This window comes from Lactuca sativa, chromosome 5 (assembly GCF_002870075.4).
Source record: "Lactuca sativa cultivar Salinas chromosome 5, Lsat_Salinas_v11, whole genome shotgun sequence".
Lineage (NCBI taxonomy): Eukaryota > Viridiplantae > Streptophyta > Magnoliopsida > Asterales > Asteraceae > Lactuca > Lactuca sativa.
Genome location: NC_056627.2, coordinates 47,072,675 through 47,093,924, shown reverse-complemented (window position 1 = coordinate 47,093,924; position 21,250 = coordinate 47,072,675). Strand labels below are relative to the sequence as shown.

General features: G+C 35.1%; 2 protein-coding genes across 3 annotated transcripts; one reads left to right on the top strand and one right to left on the bottom strand.

Annotated features, from left to right (window-relative positions):
- Nucleotides 1–257: 257 nt before the first annotated feature.
- On the top strand, nt 258–5,555 carry LOC111885331 (pentatricopeptide repeat-containing protein At4g18975, chloroplastic). Its single transcript, XM_023881582.3, has 7 exons — nt 258–359; nt 3,697–3,756; nt 3,987–4,060; nt 4,345–4,441; nt 4,521–4,664; nt 4,820–5,032; nt 5,125–5,555. Exons 1-7 carry the CDS (start codon nt 258–260, stop codon nt 5,314–5,316), a joined length of 882 nt encoding a protein of 293 aa, XP_023737350.1. The 3' UTR covers nt 5,317–5,555.
- Nucleotides 5,556–5,957: 402 nt separating this feature from the next.
- On the bottom strand, nt 5,958–12,776 carry LOC111885335 (alpha,alpha-trehalose-phosphate synthase [UDP-forming] 1). Of its 2 annotated transcripts, XM_023881584.3 has the most exons (18): nt 12,413–12,755; nt 12,135–12,232; nt 11,338–11,726; nt 10,865–10,979; nt 10,576–10,677; nt 10,245–10,395; nt 9,801–9,889; nt 9,410–9,458; nt 8,892–8,992; nt 8,505–8,692; nt 8,280–8,397; nt 8,025–8,198; nt 7,654–7,773; nt 7,377–7,464; nt 7,149–7,279; nt 6,571–6,669; nt 6,360–6,414; nt 5,958–6,242 (listed from the first exon to the last, which is right to left on the bottom strand). In XM_023881584.3, the coding sequence occupies exons 1-18, from the start codon at nt 12,753–12,755 to the stop codon at nt 6,100–6,102; spliced, it is 2,553 nt and encodes an 850-aa protein (XP_023737352.2). In that variant the 3' UTR covers nt 5,958–6,099. The 2 variants fall into 2 exon arrangements, with proteins under 2 accessions (XP_023737352.2, XP_023737353.2); XM_023881585.3 differs by having other exon boundaries at nt 5,958–6,414; nt 12,413–12,776.
- Nucleotides 12,777–21,250: the final 8,474 nt, after the last annotated feature.

Here is a 21,250-nt window from a genome sequence, read left to right as displayed (position 1 = left end):
TTAGTTACGGAAAAACAATTTTCATTTTCCGTTTTTTGTTTTCCCTTTTCGATTTTCATTTTTCGTTTTTATTTTTCATTGAAAAATTTAGAAAACGCGTTTAGTTAAACTTATTCGTTTTTCATTTTCAATTTTAGAAAATTAGAAAACATGTTTAGATGTGTATTTTTCCATCGGTTTTTATTTTTAGAAAACGGTAGCGTTGGTAGGGTGTGGGTGGGGGCGGTGACGGTAGCGGGTCGACGACGGTGGTGGTGATGACAGGCGATGGTGGTGGCGGCGGCAATTGTGTCAGTAGTGGTGGTGATGGTGGCGGCAGCGGTGGTGGTGGTGCTAGTGACGGGTTAGTAGTGGTGGTGGTAGGTCGGTGATTGTGGTGGTGGTGTTGGGTGGTTGGGGGTGCGAGTGTGTGTTTTTATGTGTGTATGTGTGTGTTTGTGGGGGTATGTGTGGGTTTGTGTGTGTATGGGTGTGTGTCTGTGAGGGTGGGGGTGGGGGTGGGGGTAGGTGTGGGTTTGTGTGTGTGTGGGTGTGTGTTTGTGGGGGTGTGTGAATGTGTTTGTGTGTGTGTGTGGCTGCGTTGGTGGGTATGTATGTGTGTGTGTACGGGAGGGTGTGTGTGTGTGTAGGTGGGTTGGTGTGTGTGTGCGGGTGTGTGTGTGTGGGTGGGTATGTATGTGTGTGTGTGCGGGTATGTGTGTAGGTGGGTGGGTATATATATATGTGTGTGTGTTTGTGGGTTGGTGTGTGTGTGTGCGGGTGGGTGTGTGTGTGTGGGTGGGTATGTATGTGTGTGTGCGGGTGTGTGTGTGTGGGTATGTATATGTGTGTGTGTGTGTGTGGATGGGTGGGTATGCATGTGTGTGTGTGTTTGTGGGTTGGTGTGTGTGTGTGTGTGTGCGCGTGGGTGGGTATGTATGTGTGTGTGTGTGTTTGTGGGTTGGTGTGTGCGGGTGGGTGAGTATGTGGGTGGGTATGTACGTGTGTGTGTGTGTTTGTGGGTTGGTGTGTGTGTGTGCGCGGGTGGGTGTGTGGGTGGGTGGGTATGTATGTGTGTGTGTTTGTGGGTTAGTGTGTGTGTGTGTGCGCGCGGGTGGGTGTGTGTGTGTCGGTGGGTATGTATGTGTGTGTGTGTGTTTGTGGGTTGGTGTGTGCGGGTGGGTGAGTGTGTGGGTGGGTATGTATGTGTGTGTTTGTGGGTTGGTGTGTGTGTGCGGGTGGGTGGGTGTGTGTGGGGGTGGGTATGTATGTGTGGGTGGGTGAAGGGTGTTAAGGTGGGGGTAGGTAGAGGTGAATGGGGTGGGAGTGGGTGTGTGTTTATATTTTAGAAAAATTTTTAATTAGAAAAATATAGAAAACAATGATTATCAGTTTTCCAAAAATTTCCAACCTATTTGTAATTTTAGAAAACGGAAAATTTTCATTTTCCATGAAAAATTTAGAAAAATAGACGAACTAAACGTGTTTTCAAAATTCTCATTTTTCTTGGAAAATTTTTCCGGAAAACGGCTCATTTTTCCGCAACTAAACGCACCCTGAAATTCTATCACTCCCAAATTTTCTGAAATCGATTTTCTTAAATTGAGTTTATGAAATCGATTTCTCCAACAACCACCACCGGTCACCGCCTTCCTCCAGTCTTTCTCTGTGGGTGTGTTTTTCATTCTCCAATTTGAAATCGATTTTCTCATAATCGAGTTATTAAAATCGAAATTGAAACCTGAAAATTGTTTGAAATCGAGATTTTTAAGAATCTAGGCAGAAATTTATGTCTAAAAATCGAGTTTTGAAATTCACTCCCAGTTTTATGTTTTTCTACAGTTTTTTTTTTCTTTTCATAGGTATTAATTTTGTTTTTCGTATAGGAAATTAATAAACAGTAGATGTAATTAGGTATAATTATTTTGATTCATACTTGATTGGTTCTTCCTTCGTCATGTTTCCATTGATTTGTGGTGTAGCTCATGGTTAGTAATGAAGAATATACATGAGAGGATTGGTTCTTCATAAAATTTTTATACAAGTTCAACTGATTCTTCAGATAGATTTTTTTTATAGAAAATGTGTTCCTAATTGCTAATATAAGTTGCTGATTTTTTTTCATTTGCTGAAATATGTTGAAATTTATTGTTGACAGTGTTATGTTTGATTTGGATTAATATTAATTTTCAGTTATGTTTAATTTGGATTTTATATAGTGTTTATAAAAAAAGTTGATTTGGTATTTGGTTATTTTATAAAAAAAATTATTAAATTAAGCGAAAAATAAAATAGAAGGGTAAAATAGTCATTTTTATAATTCAGCACTGTAATTCAGAGGTTCCAACCAAACAACATTTGAAAATTCAGATCTTAAAAATTCAGACCCTCTTAGAAATTCAGACTACTTAAAAATTCAGCTCTTAAAAATTCAGATCCTGCCAAACAACCAAAATTCATACATCTGACATAGTCTGAATTTAACTTATATGTACACAAATAAACTCAAATATAAAAATCTTTAACTTAAGGCTGCTGATTTGACTAATCCAAGTTTTGTAAAAACGTAACGATTTCTCAAGAGTTGAAAGTAACAAAAAATTTGGGGAGTTTGAAGTTAGGTTACAATATACCTTTTTCTTGGTTATGTACAAAAAGAGAAATGCAATGGAATGAAAATACTTAACAATTACAAAAATACCCATACAACACAAAATTCATAGAATTCAATATATTCAACATTATCTAGTCAAAACTTATAGTTTTTATCATAATAATGAGATACTAATTGAACTAAAAAACATATCAAAGTCTTTTGACTTTTATTTTGTTATGTGGCAATTACAGGTAGAGAATTTGATTAAAGATTGTAGTTGGGGAAAGTTAATGTGGCTAAACTATATAATTTGATTAAAGATTGAGTTCAATTAGTCACATAACAAAATAAAAGTCAAAAGACTTTGATATGTTTTTTAGTTCAATTAGTATCTCATTATTATGATAAAAACTATAAGTTTTGACTAGATTATGTTGAATATATTGAATTCTATGAATTTTGTGTTGTATGGGTATTTTTGTAATTGTTAAGTATTTTCATTCCATTCATTTCTCTTTTTGTACATAACCAAGAAAAAGGTATATTGTAACCTAACTTCAAACTCCCCAAATTTTTTGTTAATTTCAACTCTTGAGAAATCGTTACGTTTTTACAAAACTTGGATTAGTCAAATCAGCAGCCTTAAGTTAAAGATTTTTATATTTGAGTTTATTTGTGTACATATAAGTTAAATTCAGACTATGTCAGATGTATGAATTTTGCAAATTACAAAAAAAAAAAACACTTGCTAATTAAGTAGTGGGTACCGTTTTCTTTTACGATTCATTAAGGTTAATCTAGCTGCTAATTATTTTTATATGCTAAAAATCAGTATGAATTTGATTTTGGCAAAAGTGCAATATGATTATGTACTATTATTTGATGATATATGTTTATAAGGTGGTGTTGATTTTTAGAAAGTTTAACAATTCATTGCAAAAGCTTCATATTCAGATCCACCAACAGAAGTTTATAGATCAAAGATGTTGAAAGCACAAAGCATGCTGACAACTCAAATGTCATTTCCAATTTCATCAGGTCAAAAGAATGGTCTTTTCTAAGCTTCCTTCTACTTTAAATCTTATATTCATTTTGTATTTGTTTCTTATTCTTGTTGTTAGATAGGTGTGTTTGGAATCCAAGATTCCTCCTTTATTAAAACCCCTTCCATTAGACAAAAGGTAAACATACATTCCTACCATTCAACCCTTTATTTGTTTTCAATTTTCTTGTTTTTTTCTCTTTGATGCCAAACTGAGTCCTTTATAAATACAAATCAATTTTCTTGTTTTTTCAATTGTTTGTTATAACATTCTGCTTGTTTTCTCATTTTAATCACTATTAAAATACATTCGAATGTTAGTTGCCTTTGTTTCCTCTCTTAAATTCATGATTTTGAGACTTTACACAGGAAATTTGGCATGTTGTCAAGTGTTCCAAGAATCAAAGTTCTCGACAGCTCATCAAGTTAAATGATGTGGACAGGTAAGCAAGCTACTTCTTTGTTTTCTTTATTTTGATTTATGATTATTTACTAAACCACCCTTTTCGAAATCTTAATGAACTATTTTCCCCCTTTTAACTATTCACCAAGTTTTTCTGTCATCAAGATCTATACAACAATTTTGAAATTATCTTTTATTCCTGCCATTTGTCATCATGCATTTTTCTTTGTATATTAAATAATCTATTGAGACATGTTGTGACTTAGTTTGTTGTTTTAAGGATTTTGATTGTTGAGGTTAAAGTTTTATTAACAAATATTGCAGAAAAGTTGCCAAAAAGCCAAGTAAGACAGAACACCACTTATGGAATAAGAGAGATTCTGCTGCATCTGGCCAAAAGGCATTGAATCTTGTTCGGATTGTAAGTGCTTATTATTATTATTATTATTATTTTTTTTTTATTGTTATTAAAGTTATTAAATTTGTGAATTTACTTACAGGTTTGTGGTTTGCCAAATGAGAAAGAAGCTGTTTATGGAGAACTTGATAAATGGACAGCTTGGGAGTCAGAATTCCCAGTGATTGCAGTTGCCAAAGCTCTTAATATCCTTAAACAACGCAAACAATGGAAACGAGTCATTCAAGTATGTTCTCAACATATATATATATATATATATATATATATATATATATATATATATATATATATATATATATATATATATATATATATATATATATATATATATATATATATATATATATTTTAAAAAGCTTCCAAACACATGGCATTGTACAGGTGGCGAAATGGATGTTTGGGAAAGGTCAAGGAATGACAATGGGAACATTTGACACCCTCCTACACGCATTTGATATGGAGCAAAGGGTAGATGAAGCAGAGTCATTTTGGAACATGATTTTGCATACACATGAAAGATCAATCTCAAAAAGGTTGTTTTCAAGAATCATATCCATTTATGCTCATCATAACATGCCCCAAAATATTATAGAGGTAAACAATTCCTGTTGCTTTCCAACATACATACAACTTAAATTATTGTGTAAGTTGTAGTAAAGTTTAATCTCTTGTAAATAATGAATCAGGTGTTTGCAGACATGGAGGAACTTGGAGTGAAACCAGATGAGGACACCACAAGGAAAGTTGCGCGTGCTTTTCAAATAGTGGGTGAAAAGGAAAAACAACAATTAGTCCTTAAAAAATACTTAAGTCAATGGAAATACATTCATTTTAAAGGTGAACGAGTTAGGGTTAGAAGATACACATCAGATGAATAGAATCTATAACAACTCATTGTGTAGCACCAATACAGACATAACAGGTTGTACTGTGTTTGTCTGACATGTGACATGGGACTTTGACTAATGTCAGTTGGACAAAAGTTATATTTTTTTGTCCTACTCAGAAAAGGTGGGACATGGTCTTGTTGTTAGATCTTTCATATGTGGAAAAGACAAAAATGTCCTCGTTATAACTCATCCCACTTGTATATAATTGGAAATAACCCTTGGATCCATTGTATTGTATGTTATCCATGTTTACAATAATAGTTTGTACCTTGTAACAAAAATGTCTTCTCTGATTTTTTTTTAAGAAAAAAAATCGTTTTTAAACTTTTACCAAATTAATGTAGTACACAATCAACAAAATACTATTCTCAATTTCTCATACATTAATACATAATATAATGTTTCTTATTTCCCCACACGATCTATAAACCATATAAACAAATTCCAATATTATTGCACTCAAAATAATATGTAAATAGCTCAGTGAATTTTTCATACAAGGAGGTGACTGCTTTCCACATCTTAAAAGCTACACAAAAATTTGCTATCAACAAGTGTAGAAAAAATTGGCAAGCCGACAACTTTCAAAACAAAAATGTGCAATCCACCGACTCAAGGGGCCCCACAGAAGTGCATTTTAGAACATTTTTCTAGCTTTTGAGATTTGTAACATGAGTTACTATTGCAAGAAATACCTTTTATCCATGCTAGCAATGTATTTATCACTGTTAACATTTTGTGTGTGTGTGTGTGTATTCACTATTATTACGACTATAAAACATCTGCCATTTGTTTTAACAGCGAGACAACATCGGCTGATGAACTTAAGAGATACCTAGCACTGGATCGCTTTCTTTTGACTGAACAAGAGAAGTAATTATTACTATTGAGATCAAGAATTGATGGTGTGGCATCTTTTTTGTCCCCATTGCTAATATGTTTGCTGTTGGAAGGTGGAAACGGATGAGATTTTTTATGTCCTGTGGACCCGTTTCGATCCGAAGATGATCCGTTGACCGGGGTCGATAAACTTGACCTCACCGGAGTAGGTGGCTCTGGCTCAAAAAATGTGTAAAGATCTTCATCCTAATACAATAAGGATTTAAATAGATTATAGAGATAGTGAGTTGTATGTATATGATAGTATTTTGGTTAGATGGAAAGGTATATATATATATATATATATATATATATATATATATATATATATATATATATATATATATATATATATATATATACCTTGGGGAGGAAATGTCCCACACATAGAACATAGTCGATTGGTTCCCTTGTGTCTTTATAATGTATCACTTGTCCTAAAATACGTTTAATTCCTGCACCCTAAAAAGGATTGGAGAAAAACGGATCACATGATAAAGTTGCAAATTTTTGTCTCACGCAAAAAAGCAGGAAGGAATCCCTCTTGATCTGTTGTATGTGAAAAAGACGTGTATACCCTTCTCATCCTCACCATCAAACATAGCCCTAAAAAGCTTGTTCAGTCTGTCATTTCCTATCAAGTGTAACAAAATGCATTTTGTTACATGGGACGAGACTAGAAAAGTTTTCTAGGGCTATTTTCAATGATGAGGATGAGGAGAGCATTTATGTCTTTTTGCAGAGTCGAGAGATCCCGAGCAAGTCCTTTTGACATCGGTCCCAGTCCAATGCACATCAAATACAGTATGGCATGTCACATGGGATGGGACATGCCCATGGGATATATATATATATATATATATATATATATATATATATATATATATATATATATATATATATATATATATATATATATATAAAGAAGTAGAAGGGGAAACCTTGGTGACTCCAGTGGTGCGAACCTCAACGGACCTGCCACCCTGAACAACTTCTACGGATGCATTTGATATGGGTCCTGTACAAAGGTGCTGCAACATGTCTTTAGCTTGAAGCCTTCCAAACTCGATATCTGTAGCCCATAATTAAAGTGAAAATCGAATTAATCTAAAAACATATATAATATATATATAAAAGGAAATATAAATTGACGACGATAATAACCTAACCTGCATACTTATAATTCCAAACCAATGATGTCTCACGAAGCTCAAACTGAGATCGAGGAGTTCTCTCGGTGAAATACTCAAACACGTGCTGAAATCAACATATCATAAAGTCTCCCAAGGATATGATTTCAATCGATTATTATTGTAATTGTATAATCATATTCAACACACACTAAATATTTATAAACAGTTTAAATTTTAGACAAAAGTGTTTAGGGTTTGTGGCACATGCTCATGATGATATCGAAAAGGGGAAATGTTGGCTGAATGGACTGACCTTGACACTATCAACCCAATCCATGTGTACTTGAGGCATGTTTCTTGTCCATTTTTTATTGGGTGTTCTTAAAAATACTCCATGTTCAGCAGCTAACCATATGTTTAATTCTCCAAAGTTCTGCATATTCATCAAATAAAACACCAACATTTTATTTGCTAATGATATGAGATGCCTATTTCTTACATTTAATTAGACCTGACAATTCGTGTATTCGTGTCATGAAAACGTGTCAGCCACAAATTTGACACGATATGATTACACAATGAGAAATAAGCTTTATCTCAATTTTTAAGATGTATTCGTGTCGTGTCGTGTCTCTCACAGATTCGTGTCTTCGTGTCTGAAATTGCCAGGTCTACATTTAATACCTTATCAAGGACAGAATGATGGCTTCCACTTAAGATGACTACTGTAGTCTTTGGATCATCACAAAGTCTCTTTAAAGCTTCTTTTGCTTCAGGGTGTAGTCTGGGTTCCATTTCTTTGAATTGATCGAATTGTCTACCCGTATCCATAGGTTCAGTCAGTGTTGAATTAAACCCCTATGAAGTTGAAAGTATACAAACTAATTTTAGAACAACATTTTGTTTTTTTTTTGTATTTAATTTAAAGGGAGAGAATACCAAAATGAGTAAACGGTTGTTCGAATCCAAATATCGGTCAACTGCTTCATTTGTTTCAAGTAGAGGTGGAATTTGTCTAATCCTCAATTGAGCTTCCACAATTGTATCATTCAATTCACTACACATCAAGACAATAAATAAACCACATGCTTACATTTACATTTATTTAATTGATAAAAAAATAAAGTGAATTGATAATATTTGGTAAACAAATAAGATGCATACCTAACAAATGTTTCAGCCCATTCTTGGGATGTATGACTAGTGACATGGACAAAGTTATGGTGGTGTCTTTTTTCCCTTTCCTCAGCAGGCATATTTAGAGCATAACCAATTGAAGAAGCTACTTCTGTAATGTTCCATGGATTTACCAAAATTGCCCCTGCACCTAGAGATTGTGCTGCTCCTGCAAACTATGTGTATGAAACATACAAATTACTACTTCATCCCTTCCATGAAAATTGTAATGTTTAATAACTATGCACTTACTTTTTTTTTTTTTGGAAAAATAGAGAAAAGAAAACTAACAATGTACTTTTACCAATTTTTTTTTTCAATTTACCCACTTGACTATCTTTTTGTAGTGATTGAATAACAATTAGGAATAAATACCTCACTTAAGATTAGAACGCCTTTCTTTGAAGCTTGACAAGCTACAAATTCATAACTCACAAGATTCATTCCATCCCTTAATGATGTAATAAGAGCCACATCTATGTAAAAAAAAATTGTATATCACTTTATCCACCAATTCGAGAAAATATGATTGTGTTAGGTAGCAAAAAAGGACTTGTTAATTGAGACTTTTAAAGGGAGAAAGAAGCATAGTTTAGCATCTATGAGTAAAGTACAAGTGCATAACATAGGGTTAAAATGCAAGAAAGAGCAAACTACTTTCAATTATTTATGTGCTATAGTATCCTACTTCCATTTCAAAAAAATTGAAAGTATAAAGCTATAATTGGGTATCTTTTCAAAGTAGAATATGTTAATAAGAAAAAAAAAAGGAAATACAATGTTGTAATAGAAAGAAATGAAAGTGAGATGTTATAATAGACAAATAAATAAAAGTACGTTATTTCTTGCATTCAAACAGCATAACACATGATTTGGTAGGGGTTAAAGCATACCCGTAATGGCGTATAATGCACATAATCCATGAAAGTCAAGAGAGCGATCCTGTATAAAGAAAAGGAATCACAGATTTCAAGGCTAAAAAATCATGGGATATTATTCTATTGATGCATCTACAAGAAGAGAAGAATCTTTCACACAATCATCATCTTGTATTTTGTAGTTTAATTAACCTTTTTCTCCCATTTGCATGAGTGTACTCTTATTAGTATTGCTCCCAAAGGTATAACAGTATTTGTAGGGGGGAGGGGGGGATCGAATACAAATTATTCAAGTTTTAAGATATTTCTTGATAATATAATAATCAACCATTATACATTGAATCAATATCTTGTGTTTTAACTCAAGATTCAACAAGATGTTTTTCAATTAAAAGAAAAGACAAACCAAATGATGAATAGGGACAGTTGTAAGGCTCCCAAATCTTCCATTAATTCTTCCAACAATTTCATGAACTTGACATGTGAGCTTTTGATCTGTTAATCCACAAAGAACAAAAATAGAAATGACACGAGTTTCATGCTTCGATAATTGATCCATTAATCATAAAGGAAAAAAGAAATAGCAACATACTTTTATTTATTTGTGTATCATAGCATCCTACTTTCATTTCTTTCCAGTAGAATAATATAATTTCAATCTTTTTATTATTAAGGCATTGTACTTTAAAAATCCTACCCAATTTTAGCATTTTAACTGGGTAGCTATTTCAAATTACAATGTTGTAATAGGATAAAATAAAAGTAAGATCTTATAAATAATAAATAAACAAATAAACAAAAGTATGTTGTTATTTCTTGCATTTAACCCTTAAAATGATTGAAAGCATACACTCGGGAACATCTGTTCTTGTTGGCACTGCAATCTGAAGCAACACCACTTTGTCATGCCAATCCGGATTTTCTTCCAAGAATTTTTCAAATGCCAAAATCTTTTGTGGAATTCCCTTAATCATGTCAAGGCGATCGACTCCTAACGTTACCTTCATATAAAAAAAAAACCAATGAGAAATGCCAAGATATGCATGTGCATACCCTGAAAAGAAACTTTTAGTTTTTTTGTAGTGTAACAAATTATTGAAAATTTGAAAATTCCATATTGTATTGCATCCCTTGAAAAAGATTTGTTTTGGTAGTGCATACACAGGTAGATTATGATTTACCTTTCGACCAACAAATCTCTCCTCCAATTCTTTTATATGTTCTTTGATTTGAGGAAGTTGAATTGCTCGTATAAACCTACCAGGATCTATCCCAATAGGAAACTGTGCTTTCAAAACCCAATATATGAATCTGAATCAGTAGCTGCTTCAAGATTCTAAGTTTTGTGCTCATAAAACATAACAAAATATACATAACTGAATATATATATATATATATATATATATATATATATATATATATATATATATATATATATATATATAAACGAAAGATGATCAAGTAATTTACCGCAGCAACACGAGTAAGTTTCCCTTGATCCTCCACTCCATCAGGAGTACCCTCAAGGCCAAGAATTCGAGTACATGCACTCACAAAGTGCCTTGCATAATCATAAGTGTGGAAGCTGACATATATATAGCACATGTTAGCATCAATACTATCTCCGTTAGGCATAGGACTGACAATTTGTCCATACACTGTCTGTCCCGTCCAAAACAAACGTGTGTCCCATCCAAGATAGACTCCAGGACGGGACAGACAGACAGTCTGCCCATCTGTCCAGGACAGGACACGGGACAGGGCAGACTTTTTGCCCAAGCCAGATAGTCTGCCCAAAAGGCAGACTGTCTGTTCTGAGTCGTCTTCCCGCCAGACTGTCTAGGACATAGTGTAACAAACATAGCCTTAGGGATGAAAGTAGTGATTGAGGCTGAAAGGGGCTAATATTTTTACGGAACAAATTTTAGAATGTAAGTCTTTACCCAACAAGATCGGCTACAAGAACGGCTCGTAGCAGCTCAGATCGGGAAGGGAGTGTTCTCTGAATCTCGGAGGAAGGAAACGGTGTGTGTAGAAACCAACCAACTTTCATCTTATTATTACGTTCTTTCAAATATTTAGGTAGAAACATCAAATGGTAATCATGACACCAAATGACACCCCCTTCTATATAATGCTCACTCACCACATCAGCAAACAACTGATTAGCTTTCTTGTAAGCATCAAATTGAGATTGAAAACTACGAGTAGTAGCAAGATGATCCTCTTGTGGGAGACCAAGGTAATGGAAGAGAGGCCATAAGATATTATTACAATATCCGTTGTAATACAGATTAACAAGATCTTCGTCAAGAAAAACCGGGACACACCTCTGCATACCAACAATTGCTAGAGTAACAACCTTGTTTTTTTTTTCTTCAAAATATTAACACATCTTCTTTAAACATGAATAAATGGAAGAATAGCAACGTGCTTTAATTTATTTGCGTGTTATAGCATCATACTTCCATTTCTTTCTATTACAACATTCTAATTTAGTTTTTCTCTTATAAAAACGCATTGTATTTTTTATATCATTGTACTTTTGGTTTTTTTTTCTTCTTATTAAGGCATTGGATTTTTAAAAATCTACTCACAAAAGTAGGATGCTATAAACGTTGCGATTTTCTTCATTTAACCGTTTATATATACACAATCTATAATAGAAAGAAATGAGAGTAGGATGCTATGAAGGTTGTTTTTTTTTAACCCTTTATAAATAAATATACATACAGTCAACCTTGTCAGCTAAAGCTTTGGTGAGTGATTTCTTCCCGATTTCATTAGTTACATTTACTCCAGCCCATCCGATCCATCTTGTTTCAAATTCAGTTATACCTTTATCAAAGTTTTCCCCCTTTAGAATCTTTTCAAATATAAACATAAGGAAAACACTTTATCTAGATAGCACTTAATTTGGTTATTTTAATGGTGTTTAGAAAAGAAATAATAATATGTTACTATTTACTGCAATTTTCCCTGATAATCAACCATTAGTAAAAAAAAAAAAAACCTCACCTAAAAGTGCACTGACTAAACCCCCAACACTCATTTCAAGTTGCCATGATGCATCACCCTTTCTAGTGGCAGAAACAGGTAGACGATTTGCTACTACTAATAAACGTTGACTGTTTGTTGGAGGGTGAATTCGTAATTCTTCATCAGGATGGGTCCCTGTTGAAAATATTTTACGATTCCCAATCGTATTATTATTGTTATTATTATTACTACTATTATCATTTCCATGAAAATCATCAGTTTGAGTACTCCTGGAAGATTTTCTTAACTCTCTTTCCTTCAACAGTCTTTCGAGTCTTGTTCTAAGTATAGCTGATGTGTTTTTGTAATCATCTGCATGCATGTCTGATTTTTGTAACTCATCCTGCAATTCATGTTGAAATTTAGTTACTCATTCTAGTCATTGTAAATCATGGTTTAAGAAAAGCAGTTGTAACATTCTCCATCATAATGGTGAAATAATTCAACTTTAAGAACCAAATTTTCATCAAACAATGCAAGGAATTTAACACTCCAAAAGGAATAGAATGATTTCTAGTTGAAAAATACAAGCCTCAAACCATGCTTCGATTACTTAGTCCCCTTGACATTAAGTTTGAAATTTTGAGTATTGAAAATTTGGCATAATAAATGGAGACAACTGATAATAACTGTTTGCTTTTATAAAATTGGGACACAACTATTTGTTATGTTCTTTTAAGCTAACAAACTTATTAGTGAAAGGAATCTGAATACCCTCCATACACATGCAAGGTTTTACTTTATAATTAAATAAAATAAATTTGAGCTTTGATCAAATGATTATAATGTTGAGGGTTAACTATAAAAAGCTCCTTTATTTTGAATTTCTCTTTGATTTAAGTAAAGAAAGAGAGTCTCCATTAAGTTCATTAAATCGTGTCTCCATTAAGGTTCAATTCATTAAGACCTGTTTGAGAAAGTAAAATTGAGGATAAAAAACAAACACAAGCATGTTTTTGGGGGAAATTAGTAACAAAAGAGAACAAGAGAATAACTAGAGTAAAGAAAATCCTACTCACACTGAATCATTTTGTGAAATGTCGTATAAGATTCATGAAAAGAATGCAGTTTTTTCATTGTTGAAACAATTGATTTCAAATTGAGCTTAAGATTTTATAAAACTCAAATCAACAAAAATCCATCGAAAACTGAAGTAGGTTTACGTAGAAATTGACGAAACACAAGCACGAATTAGAGAAAAACAAGTAAGGGTTCACGTCTTACCAAATCGTGTTGCAGAATGCCGATCTCTTCACACGATCTAATGTTCTTCATCTTTTTATCAAGAAAATCAAAACCTAAAACGTTTCTTGTTATTTATACAGAGAATTTGTATCCATCTAGATAGAGAGTGATGAGGAAACATGAAGATGGCGTTGGGCGAAAGGTGGGTGTTCTGTGGTTGGAAGATTCGATGCTGAAGTGTGTATTGGCGGTGATATGATGTAAATGTTTCGAAGATAATGGGAGAAACAAGAAAAATGAGAGAGGGAAGATTTTCTGGGCTACAGCTATGGTATGGTATCGGTTGGGGATTTTATACTTCTCACGACGCAGCTTTTAAGCCATGCATAAATGCTGACGCACAGGAAAGGGAATTTCCCTTTAATTTGCATAAAATAGTAAAATATAGAGTAGATTACCATTGATTTGAAAAGGTAACAAAGTTTTAAAAATATTATTGTATTTTTTTAGTATAAAAAATACCAATAAACTAATGAATTTATATAAAAATAACATCTAACATCATGTTTTGTTCTTATCTTAACCATGGTAATCCGGTAGTTTAGTTAATGGTTGACTTGGCATTATATTTGACATGTAGATTGCTTAGTTGTCATAACAATAGAATATTTTCAGTTATATAACCCATTTTTAATGAAATGAACTGTGACAAAAATCTCCTCCTCTGTGAACGACTTCTTCCTTCTTTTATGGCTTCTTCTTCTTCCTTTAAATCCATGATCTCCAAGTCAAGCACCAACATTTCCAAATCAAAGAGGACACTTGAAGATGGGAAGCTTTGTGATTGTGGGTACATTGCTCGAACGTGGTCATCAACCACCAAGGCCAATCCTGACAGAAAGTTAGGGTTTGTCCTTACTCTTTGGTAAGTGTGTTTGAAAGCTTTATCTTACCTTTCTCCTAAATAATTTCTTCATTACCTGATTTTTTTTTCTGAATATGAAGGATCCAAATAAGAAAAGTTCTAAGTTTTGGAAATGGGTTGATTAAGAACCAATAAACCGGACCAAGATGAAGCAGAACCAAACACAAGCTCAATGGAAATGAAGATTTTAAGATTGAAAAAAGATTTCAATTTGTACAAGATGAAGACAAAATATGATTTCAGTTTCTACAAGATGAAGACAAAAAACGATTTCAATTTGTACAAGATGAAGACTGTAACATCCCAAAAATGCGAGCCGAAAATTTCGTTTTTAAAACATGTACTTAGCAAAACATTTAGGAATAATTCATTCAACAATCATTTCATTTCACCAAAAGATGTATGTCAGAAAACATTGTCATAATCATAAAAATGTCAGAGTAAAATTTCCCAGGAAGATATCATAATGCGGAATACGAGCAGGTGTGTGTGCGTGATGTACCGCTACCGCGCCAGCTCCTTCCCCTTCGAAGAAGAGGTACCTGAAACCAAAACTAAAAACTGTAAGCATGAAGCTTAGTGTGTTCCCCCATAATACCTCATACCAGGCAAGCATACAATGTACAACTAGGAGATACGGGCCTTGCCCACACTCATGAAGATACGGGCCTTGCCCACACTCCGCTAGCCGGGAGATATGGGCCTCGCCCACACTCCACTATCTGGGAGATACGGGTCTTGCCCACACTCCACTCTCGGAGAGATACGAGCCTAGCCCACACTCAGCCGCAAACCCATAACATACAAGTATCACATAGACAACAAGTATAGACAACTCTATCATATTGGCATATATCATAATCAACTCGACCAAGAGATACGGGCTCGACCCACACTCTAATACTAACATCTCGTCTATACGTGCCGACCTTGGTGCCTTAGACCCGTTACTACTGGAAGGAAACTCACCTCAAAGTAACTACCAATCTGTGTGGGAACTGACTGACTGTTGCTACTGCCGCTCCGGAGATCCTCCGACTATAATTCCCACAAAACCCTTAGTCAAATACTGCTAACCGACTTCAGGGTAAATTGACCATTTACCCTTAACAAATCTAGAGTCCAGTCACAGTCAACTGCCAGTTAACCAGACTCGCCGAGTTGGCTTGCCAACTCGCCGAGTCCCTCTCCCTTAGTCTGACCATAAATCCGTCTCTACTTGTCGAGTTAGACGTTGACTCGACGAGTTTTCCTTCTATACCCAAGGCCAATAGTCCTTCATCCTACTCGCCGAGTTGTATGAACAACTCGCCGAGTTCATGTTCATCCGATGAACACTTTATGCTGTGACTCGCCGAGTTGTATGAACAACTCGTCGAGTCTGTTCTTGATCTAAGAAGGTTGCCTTGAACTCGCCGATTTCCTTCCCGGATGAGTTCAGCTTCCAACTCACCGAGTCCACCCAGGACTCACTACTCTACTCAGCATAAACGAAAAGGGGGAAAACTCGGGGACTCGCGACCCGACTCGCCGTGTTCGATGAGCAACTCGCCGAGTCTGCCACATGCAAATACTATACACTCGATTTTGTTCGAATCCAGTCCATGCCATTTACAGATCTGAGTTCTTAGGGCAGGATTTTCACGTAAAGTTTCCAACTTTACGTGTAGAAATGCATGGAATGGGGATTAAAGGCGAAATAGGGGCTAAGAAGGTAGATCTAGGACATTCAAGCAATTTACTCCCATAAAGGTTATAGATCTGAGCTTCTGGAGCTCAAACATGACTAGATCTAGTGGATAATCAACCTATAACGGATTCTACTTCATGCACAAGCTTGGAAAAAGGTTCAAGAAGAGCTCAAAAGGTGCTCTAATGGGGTTTAAGCATACAAACATAATGGAGCAGAGATATACCTTAGAGAACTCTGAAATAGCACCAAGATATCTGGTCTCCTTCTCCTCTTCTTGATCCAATCTCCTTCTTCTCCCAAAAACTTCAAGGAATCACTCTAAACACTTCAATCTCACAAGAAACGAGTTAGGGTTTGATGTAGGGCGCTCTGAGGGTGAAAGGGGGCGAGCTTGGGCCGCACAAGCTAGCTTAAATAGGGGGCAAACCCTTGGAATTAGGGTTTCATCAGACAGCGGGGACTCGCCGAGTCCGGAATATGGACTCGCCGAGTCGCCAACTTAAACATGCTCCGGGTCCCATCTCTACTCGGCGAGTCGGACCTACAACTCGTCGAGTCCAAGGCTAAAAATGAAAAAAAAACACAAAGATAAATTTTACGTACCAGGAACTTGGTGCTACAAAGACAAAGAGGATAGTGTGAGTTTTAGAAAGCAGTTTGATGAAATGACTAAGAAATTGGTGATTCATAATTTTTTTTTATGGATGCTTTTTGTTATGTCTGTAGTGAAAATCATGACAAGTTAATGGTATTTGTATGCTTTTATAAAAGGCAATGTACTTTGAAAGTAGTTTTAATAAAATCAAATGGGAAATGTACTTAGGTGTTGTTCTTTTAATCACATGGTGGGAGTTAAGGCATTGTAATAATTAGAGTTCATCATAGCAAAGGAAAAATTGTAACGGCCCAAATTTAAAGAAAATTTTAACTTTTATAATCATAAATACCAACCACAATTGTTTCCAGAAAAAAACCCATTACATGACCATAGTGATTTAAAAGATTAGAGTATCAAAACTAATTATGAAAACACTGGAGAATGCACGCCGAGCCGTCAAACCAGACCCTTACCCTTAGAACTAGAAGTACCTGAAACATCCAACAAAACTGTAAGCATAAGCTTAGTGAATTTCCCAAAACACACAAAACATATAATCACATAATGCCATGCACACATACATATAAGTTTGCCATGGACTCCTTCCATGGTCTTCATTTGGAATGTCATGGGCTACCCCCATGGTCTTGTATCCCTGAGCCATGGGCTCCTCCCATGGTCTTGCCAAGTGTCATGGACTCCTCCCATGGTCTTCACATAAGTTCACACATATATCAAATAGCAAACCGTTACATACTCCATTACTAATCATATCATATCAATTAATGGGCCGACCTTGGTGCCTTCGACCCATGAGTGTAGTGAGAAGACTCACCTCAAATACTGAACGACAGATGACTAGGTCTTGGCTCCAAATGTTAGTTCTACTCAACCCCTAAAACAAAAATGATTCCTTAAATACAACTCAACATGCCCCAAAACCCATTATAGGTCAAACTCGGTCAAAGACAAAGTCAAAAGTCCAGGTCAACAGTTCGAGTTGACCAAACACGCCGTGTTTCTTCATCTATTGCAATATTGGGAAAAACCTTATTAACTTGCCCTTGTTCACTAAGTAACACGCCGAGTTAGCCAGAATTTCAACAGCTTAATGTATTAAGATATTTCCATCGAATTTAGGAGCTCCAAATCTCAGGTCTCCTCCAAAATGATGTCTAGAAGGGTAAAGTTTCCAACTTTACCCTTAGGAACCACCAAAATGAGTCAAACCCGAACCCCAGACTCATTAGAGTGAAGCTTGACCCGCTAAGCCCTTAATCTCCAAAGACATAGTCCCAAAAAGCAGATCTGAGATCCAAAGGCTAGAAAATCACGTAAAGTTTCCAACTTTACGTCCCTGCACACTAAAAAGAAGCTCTATGGCTCAAGAAGGGCCTAATAAAGGACTTCATGCATGAATGGGACCTAGAACCTAGTAAAGCTTGCAAATTTAAGCCAAATGACGCCACAAAATGGCCAGATCTAACATGACAACCCCTAGAACACACAACTTCTTGGACACCCAACCATGAGTCTGAAATCAAGATAAAACCCAAAACAAAGAGATCTAAACAATAACAAAGCAAGGTATAAACTTGATACCTCCAAGAGACTGCAACAAGTAGGGAGATTCTAGATCTAAGTCTTCCCTCCAAGCTATACGCCTTCAACTTCAAAGCTTCTTCAAAAGAGTACAAAAAGATCAACACTCAAGGCCCTCCATAAGCTCACACACTTACAAAGGACGATGATACACACTATTAGGGTTTCTGGACAGAGGAGGTAGGTAAGGAGGCCAACCAAGGGACTTAAGGCCTTTAAATAGGGTGGAACACCCTGGAAATTAGGGTTTCCTTCCTAACCACCAACACGCCGAGTTGAGACACCTCGACTCGTCGTGTTGGTTCATTAATTTCCGAGGCCAAAGTCATCTTTGTTGGAATAGTGTCCAAGGTCATTAACTATTAGTAATATTTCTAATAATAGCAGGGTCCTTTTGGGTTTCCCCCAAGACCCAAATTGAGTAGAATAAATAAATGAGAAATTGGTTTATTAATTATTATGGTTAATAATGAATTAGAAACTAATTGGAAATATATTATGGGAATTAATTAACAATTTAATTAATTAAAGGGTTGAATGTTCATTAATTGATAGTTGGTTAATCAGGAATGTTCCAGAACCTTTTATGGGATTAGGGTTGGATGAAAATCACTCCATCCCACATGGGAAAGGAGTGAAATTTCATGGTTAAGCCTCCATCCCACATGTGAAGGAGTATCAAACCCTAGGAGGCATCCAAGGCTATAAATAGGGCCTTAGGGATTTCATTCCTCCTTGCACCTTGGCTTGAAGTTTTCGCCAACCCTTCTTCCTCCCCTCTTAAGGGACGATTTCTAACCCCTTTGGGTTTGTGAAATTGACCCTTCTCCTAGTTATTTTCATTCCACTCTTTGGTGTCATTGGGTGTGATACCATTAAAGGGATTTTGGTTTGGGTCCTTTCATCCAAGCAACTTCATGGAGGTTCAAGATCTCAAGCATGGAGATCAAGGGCTACATAAAAGGTATGTTTTCTTACTTATGTTTTAGTTTTCTAGGGTTAATATAATTAGCATGAAGCCATAGATCCATAGGATGCATGTACACTTAGGTATATCGTTGTTTCGATTTTTCCGCTGCCTAGTTTTAGAGTGTATTTGATGCATAGAAAACCCAACAGTGGTATCAAAGCCATTGGTTCATGGTTAATTTCACCCTAGATCCATGTTTTCTGTAAAAACTTGTTTGGAATTGAATGATGAAAGAATAATTGAAAATTTCATAATGTGTTGAAACCCTAGTCGTAGCTCACGACGTGAACTTAGCAGATTCGGGATTTTCGAATTTTCCTTTAATTTTCAAATATGAAGCTTTGATAAACATGGATAAATACCTAATTTAAATTGTTTTTGAATCAGAAAAATTAATAAATATTATTTAAATGTGTTTATTTAAATTTGAATATTTATTTGGTAATTGATAAATATTATTTAAATATGTTTATTTGAATTTGAATATTTATCTATTATTTAAATAGTGAATTTCATATTTAAGATTATTTGTAATAGAGAATTATAAATTTGAATATTAACCCCTCATGATTTATTAATTGTTACATTGCGTCCTCGCAATTAATTAGAATTAATAATAGACAACTAAATTTAAAGAGTTTTAAATTTACCCCTTGTATTTATATATATTAGAATTGTGTTTATTATATGTATAAGAAAGTTACAACATGCGCCCTCGCGTGTTTAAATGTTGACATTGTCAGTCTTACCTCGACTGTAACACTCGTTTATTTATTAGTTAATAAATAAATTAATGAACGAATGGTAGCCTAAAATAAATAATTATATATGCAGGGTGTTGGGTTCGAGGAGTTAATTGCCACATTTTTAGAAGTCGGGGGTTAAAAACATGAGTTTGAGACTCATTTTATAAATATTTATGAAGACAGGGGCTCTGTGGTAATTACCGAGAATTATTTTTTTAAAAGAAATGAGGCGGAGGGGCTGAATATGTTATAATTAAGACCATGGTTGCAGAAATCGGGATTAATCGTTTGGCGTTCTCCAACCGTCGAGGATTAGGGCATTAATTGGGTTTGGCGGGATTAATCGGTCAACAAAAATCAAAAAAGTCGAAAAAAGTCAAAAGATTTTTTAAAAATTCAAAAAACCAACTTTGTTTTTTTACTCCAAAATTTTCAAATTTTCAAAATTTCAAATATTATACAAAAATGTTCATATTTTCGTATTTCCAAATTACAATTTATCTTATTTTCTAATTTTGAAGTACTTGTTTTTCTTAAGATATATTAATATTTAATTAATTTTAATATTTTATTAATAATCTATGGTCCTCGATTAATCCTCGATTAATCCCCGCCAAGACCGATTAATCCCTTAACACCAGTCGACCGTCGAGCTACTGTCAAACGATTTTTACAACCTTGATTAAGACATTGGGGAACTGTTTGGTAAATTGTGTACCTAATTTGTAAAGGGTTTTAGATGGTGGGGTTCAGATGGTAACTTATGGACTGATTGTGAAAGGATTTTAGATGTTGGGGGCTGCTTTGTAAAATACGACCTTATTTTGAAAGAAAATGTCATGGGGAGGGATCAGTCTTACCATTATGGTAACAAGTTTGGTGTGGAGGCGGGTATATAAGTCACAGCAAACCCTAAACCTAGCTAAGAGGGTGCAACCGCTATCATCGGAGATCTCCAGCCGCCACCTCCACTCTCACGATCTCCGACGCTGCTCCACCACCTCCGTTGAGGTCGCCACCGCCGCAGTCAAAGTTGAAGACCACCAGGAGCACCATCGTCGTCTCACCGCTGACGAAGAAGGGGGTGTCGGCTTCCAG

Bases quoted from the DNA above. Each gene is read 5' to 3' on its own strand.
- LOC111885331 (XM_023881582.3), top strand. From the start codon at position 258: ATGACAGGCGATGGTGGTGGCGGCGGCAATTGTGTCAGTAGTGGTGGT. The intron at 4,061-4,344 runs GTAAGCAAGCTA...CAAATATTGCAG, and splicing joins AAGTTAAATGATGTGGACAG to AAAAGTTGCCAAAAAGCCAA. The intron at 5,033-5,124 runs GTAAACAATTCC...ATAATGAATCAG, and splicing joins TGCCCCAAAATATTATAGAG to GTGTTTGCAGACATGGAGGA.
- LOC111885335 (XM_023881585.3), bottom strand. From the start codon at position 12,755: ATGCATGCAGATGATTACAAAAACACATCAGCTATACTTAGAACAAGA. The intron at 11,727-12,134 runs GTTGACTGTATG...GTTGGTATGCAG, and splicing joins CCAAAGCTTTAGCTGACAAG to AGGTGTGTCCCGGTTTTTCT. The intron at 9,890-10,244 runs GTATGCTTTCAA...GTGGATTAACAG, and splicing joins AAGAACAGATGTTCCCGAGT to ATCAAAAGCTCACATGTCAA.